We start from the raw sequence: 10,548 nt of genomic DNA on the forward strand, positions 1-10,548 counted from the left end.
TCAATATCATATTAAGAAATAATGAAACAGTCCAACTGAGGAGACCCAAACAGAACGAAACGCGTGTCAAACCGGATTCGATTGCTATCCACTATCCATCTTTGCGTATAGTGTTTATGAATTGAGACAATATTGAGGTAATACTTACAGTATGCACATATGCTAATAAAAGACTGATCGATTGCCGTGCTAATCGTCAATGGCTAGATACAAGTAAACAATATCAAGTGAATTTAAACTTCACCCCATTGCACATGCATCTGGCTATCAGAACACTGTGGCTTAGTAGATAACGCGATGAAGTTTGAACAGAACGATACTGGATCCGTGTCCTAGAGTGAACATCAAATCTGTGATGCAGGTACATCCATCTGTTCAGTCCCACATTAGACGAAACCCACGTCATGGATTTCACTGCTAGTCACTATTCATTTTTGCTTAGACATAATGATAGTTAAATACGATGGATGAATAGTTGTGTAGTCTATAGCGACTCACGTGCTAATGGGTTTATTTTCATTTAACCCAGTTAAGCCCTTTTTGTTAACTTATTTAATGGACAAAGTCATCCATGATATAACAACTTGTTGTACTATCTTTATTATTAATGCTTGTATGAAATACATACGCTTGAACATTGTTTAGCGCCTACGCATGTATTCATTCTGCTAGCTTCATTATTAACTGCTTAATCTATTCGCTGACTCATCCATTTTCCTATATATATATATATATGTGTACATTTGCACCCATTTACTACAACAACTACTACTACTACTACAGCTACTTGCTACTGTTACAATCGTAGTTCGCTTGCTCATTCATTTTGCCTCTCTGCTGTCTGGTCCGAATTATCTACTAAATAAACTGTAGTAGCTGCTTCTCTTTGCCTTCTGATTTCAAACATCGTTGAAGATTATACGATAACGGTTCGAGGGTGATTAATTATAGAAGCACAGCCACTACAGAATTGGTAATCCCGACGTGAGAACGGAAAGCGAATTTTGGCGAAATAATCAAATCTCAAAAATCCGATTCTTTTCATCTCAATTTGGATTATCAAATGAACTATAATTACAACTGTGGATTTATATTATTATTTTAATTACACTTACATTATTTCGCAAACATTATTAAACGTGACGATTATAATCATAATAAATAACAATTATCCATAAACAATTGATATATTGGTGCAATTTAGTAAGTCTGTTCCATTTTATAAATTGTGCCATTATTTTTATTATCATTGTTTTTGCCCATCTATTTTTCCTTGTGACTGTTAAGTTATTTTCGTGTGCTACTTAATTTTTATAAGCATGTCTTATGAAAACACAGTTTCAAGCGTACAGCAAGCCTCGTCCGTGAGGTCTCTTAACCTCCCTGCCCCTTCTTTTAAAATAACAGACCCAAAACTCTGGTTTATAAGACTTGAAAATTATTTTCTCGCTAACCGCATTTTTTTGCAAAAGGATAAGTTCGGCCTGACAAGCACACTACTCCCAGACGAAGTAGCTGACAGCGTTCGAGAGGCACTAGCAAAACCAGACACAGAGAAACCATACGACGTCCTAAAAGAGGCAGTAATTAAAACTCTCTCTCTCAGTGACCAACAAGCCGTCGAACAACTCCTTAGCCAAGTACAAATTGGAGATAGAACCCCATCACAGCTAAAAAATTATATGAAAAGTCTACTTGGCGATAGACACATTGACAATAATCTCTTTTATCAGCTGTGGCTCCGCCGGCTCCCGGCAAATATACAGCAAATCCTAGCTGTGGGAGATACGGATGCTGATTTAGACAATATAGCAAAGATAGCCGATAGAATATACGAAAGAAGCAAGCAAGCAAGCCCTCCACTACACAACGTGACGGTAGACAATAGACTTGATACTCTACAGAAGGAAATAAATGTTTTATGCCGCAAACTCACAGAATTAACGCAGAGAGAAAAACCACGAAGGTCATCGCGAGATCGCTCGCGTGAAAGGACCCGGTCAACTTCTAGACGACGCACAACTCCCGCGATATGTTGGTATCATCAAATGTTCGGCTACAGGGCTAGAAAGTGCCTACAACCTTGTAGATTTAACAGGGCTAGTAACCGATACCCACGAGTATCAATGGCAACGGCATCAACGCACATAATGCCTGAAAATAGTCGCCTCTTCTATATACAAGACCGAACCACTGGCGCACAATTCTTAGTTGACACTGGAGCGGAAATTAGCGTAGTACCTCCATTTAACGAGGAAAGAAAAAACATTAATCCGTCATTAGTGTTAAGAGCAGCAAACAAATCAGATATTAAAACATATGGTAAACGGAAATTGTTCCTAGATTTTGGACGTGGCGCTTCATACCGTTGGAACTTTGTCATAGCAGACGTATCGATGCCCATAATAGGCATAGATTTCTTATGTAACTTTGACCTGCTAGTAGACTCGAGACGACACAGACTTATAAACGGCAGTCAAACCACTTCGATAAGAGGAATACTTACGGAAGCCGTTTCAATGAACCTTGTGATAGATAAAAGTCGTGGTGATCCATATAAATTGTTGTTAAGGGAGTTCCCTGAACTCGTAAACGTAACATACAATAAAGCGGATCTCAAACATTCTATTCAGCATCACATCGTAACGAATGGTCCACCAATCAAAGCAAGACCAAGAAGGTTAGATCCCAAAAGACTAGCCATCGCAAAACAGGAATTCGACAAGCTAACGAAGCTAGGCATTATAAGGCCATCGAGCAGCCCGTGGGCATCCCCGCTACATATGGCCCCGAAAAAGAATGGAGAGGTTAGGCCATGTGGAGATTACAGAGCACTGAACAAACAAACCGTAGCTGACAGATACCCTATACCGCACATCCATGATTTCACCTACAGTATTGAGGGCACTACTATCTTCTCGAAGATCGACTTAGTCAGAGCATACTACCACATCCCTGTTGCCCCACAAGACATACCGAAGACAGCAGTAACAACCCCATTTGGGCTATATGAATTCCTGCGTATGCCTTTTGGACTGACTAACGCAGCACAAACCTTTCAACGGTTTATCGACCAGGTCATTAGAGGTTTACCTGGAGTATACGCGTATATCGACGATTTATTAGTAGCTAGCACCACTAAAGATGAGCATATACAACAACTACGGCAATTATTTATACGACTCAGAGAACATGGTATTTCTATAAATATTGAGAAGTGTGAATTCGGAAAGGAATCTTTACAGTTCCTAGGTCACAATATAACTTCTCAAGGCATCACACCAATAGCAACAGAAGTCGACGCCATCAAAAATTATCCCCTACCTGACTCATGGAAAAAGTTACGCCGATTTCTCGGGTTAATAAATTATTACAGACGATTTATCCCGAATTGCGCGTCAATATTGCAACCACTAACAGATGCATTACGCGGAAACGCACGGACATTCCAATTATCACCAGACGCGATTCAAGCATTCGAGAACGCTAAAAAAGCACTAAATAAAGAAGTGACACTAACTAGACGAAAGAGCGAAACACCGTTAGCTATCATGACGGATGCATCAGACGTAGCGGTAGGAGCCGTTTTACAACAATTAGTAAATGGCATATGGGAACCGCTTTCATTTTTCTCGAAAAGATTAAATCCTACCCAAACGAGATATAGTACGTTTGGAAGAGAATTGTTAGCAATCTACTTAGCAATAAAACACTTCCGTCATATGGTTGAGGGCATAAGTTTTACCGTCTATACAGACCACAAACCGCTAACAAAAGCATTAAGCGCAAAGCAAGACAATTATTCCCCGAGAGAGATCCGACAACTAGAGTTCATTTCACAGTTCACGTCCGACATACAGTACGTTAAAGGACAAGAAAACGATGTGGCCGACGCATTGTCACGAGCAACGATAAGCACACTTATGGCAAGTGGAATTGATTATAACGGTCTAGCAAAGTTGCAGGAGAGAGACATCGAGCTAAATAAACTCAGATCCGGAGGTTCAACATCATTAGTACTCGAAGAGGTGCGGTTTGGTAACACGAAAGTAATTTGCGATACATCAACAGGCCGACCGCGACCATTTATCCCGAAAACGTTGCGACACAAAATATTCGAAAGCATGCACAACATGTCGCACCCAGGAATAAAAGCCACGATAAAGCTGATTAGTGAACGATTCGTATGGACAAACATGAATCACGATGTACGTAATTGGACACAAGCATGCATGAAGTGCCAAAAAGTGAAGGTACATCGTCATACTAGCTCTGCAGTAGGTCCGTTTTCGCACCCAGACACTAGATTTGAACATATACACATCGATATTGTAGGACCACTGCCCGTTTCAAATGGATACAACTATATCTTTACATGCATCGATAGGTTTACACGATGGCCGGTAGCAGTGCCGATAAAAGACACCTCAGCTGAAACGGTAGCTAAAACCCTAGTTGAAAATTGGATTTCTTACTACGGTGTACCAACGATTATCACAACGGATAGAGGAGCACAATTCGAAAGTCGACTCTTTCAGCAGCTTACTGAACTCCTCGGTATTAAACGAATCCGAACGACGTCGTACCATCCAATGGCAAACGGAATGGTTGAACGCCTACATAGGCAATTAAAAGCGTCCCTTACAGCCGTCATCGTTAACAACGATTGGTCTAATAAACTTCCCCTAGTAATGTTAGCTCTAAGAGCAACAATTAAACAAGACATGGGGTGTTGTCCAGCCGAGTTAGTTTACGGAACTACTCTACGATTACCCGGAGAATTCTTCACTTCAAGTAAAAATGTCCCGACTGATGTAACCGGCTATGTGCAACGCCTGAGAAAGCACATGAGCGATTTAAAAATAACACCTCCCAGACCACAACAACGACGGGTATTCATACCACAGGAACTGCATAACAGCTCTCACGTATTCATTAGAAGAGATAAAGTACAACCACCTCTTCAACCGAGTTACGACGGACCATTTAAAGTGATAGAGAGGACAAATAAAACGGTTACCATAGAAAAAGCTGGGAAGACAGATGTAATTAGCATCGATCGAGTAAAGCCAGCTTTCATTGATAGCGATATTCAATCAACAAGTACAGACTCCTCTAAGATGGTCATACCAGCGAAACACGAATCCCAAAAATCAACAACGTTAACGCAACAAAAAGACAAGACTCCGATAACAACAAGATCCGGCCGCAGAGTAAGATGGCCCCAACATTATGTCGCTACAATTTTCTATTAATAATAATCTACTATTTTAAATATTAATTATAACTTCTACCTCATCGTATACGCATGCATTATTAAGCTCATGTTATGCGCGATAAAACTCAACGTATCTTATGTACCCTTACACTTATGCGTATAATTTCTGTTTAAAATGTAAAGACAGTACCACATTCCTTCTATTTCTTGCTATTATTTTATGTAACCTCACGGACAGGCGCAAATCAAATGTACAGCACACACCAACTTCATCTTAATTTTGTACAAACCATTTTGTTTCAAACGATTGTAACTACCCTACTCAGTTTGCTATTTTTTTGTGCAAACACAGACATTTTTCCATATATCTTTGTTTGCAGGGGGGAGCTATTATAGCGACTCACGTGCTAATGGGTTTATTTTCATTTAACCCAGTTAAGCCCTTTTTGTTAACTTATTTAATGGACAAAGTCATCCATGATATAACAACTTGTTGTACTATCTTTATTATTAATGCTTGTATGAAATACATACGCTTGAACATTGTTTAGCGCCTACGCATGTATTCATTCTGCTAGCTTCATTATTAACTGCTTAATCTATTCGCTGACTCATCCATTTTCCTATATATATATATATATGTGTACATTTGCACCCATTTACTACAACAACTACTACTACTACTACAGCTACTTGCTACTGTTACAATCGTAGTTCGCTTGCTCATTCATTTTGCCTCTCTGCTGTCTGGTCCGAATTATCTACTAAATAAACTGTAGTAGCTGCTTCTCTTTGCCTTCTGATTTCAAACATCGTTGAAGATTATACGATAACGGTTCGAGGGTGATTAATTATAGAAGCACAGCCACTACAAGTCATTGACAGATGGATGCAAGTTAGATATTAACATACATTGGATTCTAGTCAACTCCCTGGTCTACAAGTGAAATATTCACACTTGTGACCAAATCTCCTGAAGTCGAATCCTGAGTCCAAGATCGTGAACTGCACACTGATGAAGAGTTCTACACTATCGAACAAAACAGTCGTTCATTTCTTCCAATTTCTTCAATATTATTGATAATAATAATCATTCATTAAATAATCAACCATTTCATTGTTTTAATAATCACGCAATAATAATAATAATAATGAAAATCTGTTTTTATCTTAGATACAATCAGTAAAAAAGAAAAGAAAAGAAAAGAAAACACTTTTTGTTTCTCTTATTTCTAAATGGATCAAAATTTATCAATATAATAAATAATAATATACTTTTATAATTCAATTATATTCACCAATTTACTCTCATTACATGGGTGTACACACACCCACACACGCACACATGCACACACAATTCCGCACACGCGCGCGCACGCGCACATGGGCGCAATATTTGAATGATTTAAGCAAATATTATTTCATATTTATGACATAATTATATCGGGTATTATTATTATTATTATTAGTTGTGTAAATTTAATTAACACTAATTTAAAGAAAAAGTAAAAGAAGAAGAAAAAGAAAAAGAAAAAGGAAAAAGGGGAAAAGAAAGAACCCAGTAATTTTTCTCTATTTTTATTACTAAGTGATAATTTGCTATGAGAAAGAAAGAGGGAAGGTTGTGAAGTTTATAATAATTTTTTTTTGGAAATAGTTGAATTTATGAGTTGATTAAAACGAAATTACCATGGATAATTTGAAAGTATTGAATGATCATTTCATGGTAGTATGGGATTCTTCAACAGAGTGTATCCATGATCTTGTACCAAAGTGACTCGAATCTAGAAGATTGGGTCTCGATTGTGAATCTACAATTCTAAACGCGGGATTCGAATTCAGGAGATTTGGTCACAAGTGTGAATATTTAACTTGTAGACCAGGGAGTTGACTAGAATCCAATGGTGTTAATATCTAACATGCATCCATCTGTCAATGACTACACAACTATTCATCCATCGTATTTAACTATCATTATGTTCAAGCAAAAATGAATAGTGACTAGCCGTGAAATCCATGACGTGGGTTTCGTCCTACGTGGGACTGATCAGCTGGATGTACCTGCATCACAGATTTGATGTTCACTCTAGGACACGGATTCAGTATCGTTCAGTTCAAACTTCATCGCGTTATCTACTTAGCTACTGTGTTCTGATAGCCAGATGCATGTGCAATGGAGTGAAGTTTAAATTCACTCGATATTGTTCACTTGTATCAAGTGATTGATGATTAGGACGACAATCGATCAGTCTTTTATTAGCATATGTGCATAATGTGAGTATTACCTCAATATTGTCTCGATTCATAAGCACTATAAGCAAAGATGGACAGTGGATAGCAATCGAATCCGGTTTGACACGCGTTTCGTTCTATTTGGGTCTCCTCAGTTGGACTGTTTCATTATTTCTTAATATGATATTGATGATTGCTATCTTCGGTAATAAGTAGTTTACTATATTAGATAATTAATCTGAAGTTTTCTGAGTGTAAGTGTTTATGGTTCATCGGATTTAGAAATCTATCTGACATCAGAACATCTTATTAACAGATTAAGATTATTTCTAAGTTGTATAAGTTAGGCTTGATGTAAATGCCAAAGGTCATTACTGATTTATCAAACAATTGTAAGTACATCTCAGTTCCATAGGAACTTCGTCATGTCTTGAATAGCTCAGTAGTAACGTCTTCGTAGCTGAATCACACTGGATCGAATCTTCCAGGAACCATAAGCTCTCAACCACAAGTACACCTTACTAATTTGTATTGAATGACATGAAACCTAGGCCTATGGATTTTGATTGATTTCCTTGAGTTACCTAACGTGTAAAGTAACTGTTTATAAGGATTAATCTTGATAAATTCGACGACTTCCAGTACTAAATTTCACGATGATATCAAATTCCATTGATCTAATGATTATATTGATAATAAAATACCTTGTAAGATATGTATTCACTTCATATGGATGAATTATAATGTAGTTTTACAGAGGAGAATATACAAGAGTAAAATGATTAGAAACAGTAATTCGCGTTTACTAAATCAACAGTGATCACTTGATGATAATATTTTGTACGTCTATATCAAACTATAATCTAATCACACTTGATGGAAAAACTCTGGAAGAGGTGAAATATTTCACTGATATGGGTTGCATCATCGATGAACTACGACAACAATTGCCAAATCAAAGACAGTGTTCCTACAGTTGAACAACATATGGAACTCAAAACAACCATACATGCAAGTCAATATCAAAGTGAGAATCTTCAATATGAAAATCAAGTTGGTTCATTCTACTGTACGCAACTGAAACTTCGAGAACTACCACAAGTATCATTGAAATTGTACAAATATTTATAAACAGTTTTCTATGCAAGATACACAATAACCGTTGAGCGGATACGATCTGCAATAGTCTACTATGGGAGAGAATAAACCAACATTCAACTGAAAACGAAATCAGCAAAACGTTTTGAAAGTGGTTTGGACATACATTGAAGAGATCATCAAACTGTATCACAATACCGTCGCTATCTTAGAATCCTAAAATGGAAATGGTAAAATTACAAGACAAATGAACACATTGTATTGAGTACTTGAAGTAAATATGAAAAGAATGAATTAGAATTTACAAAAAGAAATGGGAAGTATTGTCAATGACAGAGTGGAATGGAAAGTCTCGTTAAATGGTCTACAATCCTCTACAATGTAGGATGACAAGCGTAATTATGTAGTGACTTCTCTTTTCTTTAATTATTATTATCTTTTAACCATGGATATGTGAATTATTAGTTTTAAAGAGAAAAGTTTTCTCTCTTTTTTTTCTCTCTTTCTTTTCTCCTTTTTCTTTTGTAGGGAAAAAAGGGATGTTTTAATGATCCCTTTTTTTAATTGATCCTATTTCGATGTAAAGTATAATCATTCCCTACTGTTTTCTTGACTAAATGAATGAATGAATGAATGAATTGATATAACCATTAGACTATCATCTATTATCCTTGATGGATAAATTCACTTATTCAATTTAATTATCTTAAATAATAATGATTACGTAATTGAATGTATCATCATTATCATTATCATCATCATTATTCGAAGCCTCATTCAAGTCATCCGAATCATCATCATCATCATTCAAGTCATCCGAGTCAATAATAATGGGGTTAAAAATTATCAGTTTTGTTTTTTTATAGAATAATAATATGACTTCAATTAGGTTGTAGATCCATTTTATTATTACGGTCTCTGTGTGTGTGTGTGAGTGTGGGGGGGGGTCTGTATGTGTTTTATCTCCATATATAAATTACTGTTATACATTAAGGGAATGATAGAGCACGTCAAATCTTCTATTCATATATGGTATGAATCTATCTATCTATCTATCTACTTACCTATCTCTATATAAATGATGATGTGTATTGACAAATCAACCATGACAAGTATGTATGTGTTTTATTGTGAAGATGAGAAACATTGTTCACACCATCTATCTATTTACTTAACAAATTGAATATGATTATAATAGTTATGATCTGATAGGAAAGATATGGTCATCAATTCATTTATAATAAAATATTTACTGATTAAAATCATGAGTTAATTGAAGTTAGACCACCATGGAAAACCTGGATAATAATCATCTGCTCACTAGTGACTGATTTCAAGAGATACACCTGGAGTTCTGATGAGAAGCCGTGACCAATGGACTTCAACCATGTCTGTTGTGAGATATCAACTTACTGAAGACAATGGTGTACAGTGGCGCAACTTTGTGTATTGGTTGAAGTTAGACATTAACACTGTTGGATGCCGGCTCAGTAGTCTAATTAGTCAAGCGCCTGGTGCGAAACTGATACATCCTGGGTTCGAGTCTCGCGGGGTGCGAGGTTGTGGATGCACACTGCTGAGGAGTCCCACACTAGGATGAAACGGCCGTCCACTGTTTCCAGGTTTTCCATGGTGGTTTACCTTCAATTGACTCATTATTTCAATTAGTGAAATTTCTAAAACCTCCACAAAACCCTTTCTGATAATAAAGTATTTATCTTAAAATAACAGAATATCGATAAACTATTGAAATTTAAGCAAATATTCAATGGATATCAATAGAGAGTTGTGGAGATAATTAAGTGTCGCTCAATTTCGTGGATTAGTTGAAGTTAGACATTAACACCGTTGGATACCGGCTCACTGGTCTAAATGTTAGGTGCTCGCGCGCAAAACCAGTAGGTTTTGGGTCCGAATCTCGCAAGGGGTGAAGTCGTGAATGCGCACTACTTAGTAGTCTCACAATAGGACGGAACGACCGTTCATTGATCCCAGGTTTT

General features: G+C 37.0%; 1 protein-coding gene across 1 annotated transcript; it reads left to right on the forward strand.

The window, feature by feature from the left end:
* Positions 1 to 486: 486 nt before the first annotated feature.
* TY3BI_4 (Transposon Ty3-I Gag-Pol polyprotein) lies at positions 487 to 6,568 on the forward strand. The gene has a single exon (XM_051208276.1). The coding sequence runs from the start codon at positions 1,320 to 1,322 to the stop codon at positions 5,253 to 5,255; it is 3,936 nt and encodes a 1,311-aa protein (XP_051065242.1). The 5' UTR covers positions 487 to 1,319; the 3' UTR covers positions 5,256 to 6,568.
* The last annotated feature ends 3,980 nt before the right edge of the window (positions 6,569 to 10,548 follow it).

Source organism: Schistosoma haematobium, chromosome 6 (assembly GCF_000699445.3).
Source record: "Schistosoma haematobium chromosome 6, whole genome shotgun sequence".
Lineage (NCBI taxonomy): Eukaryota > Metazoa > Platyhelminthes > Trematoda > Strigeidida > Schistosomatidae > Schistosoma > Schistosoma haematobium.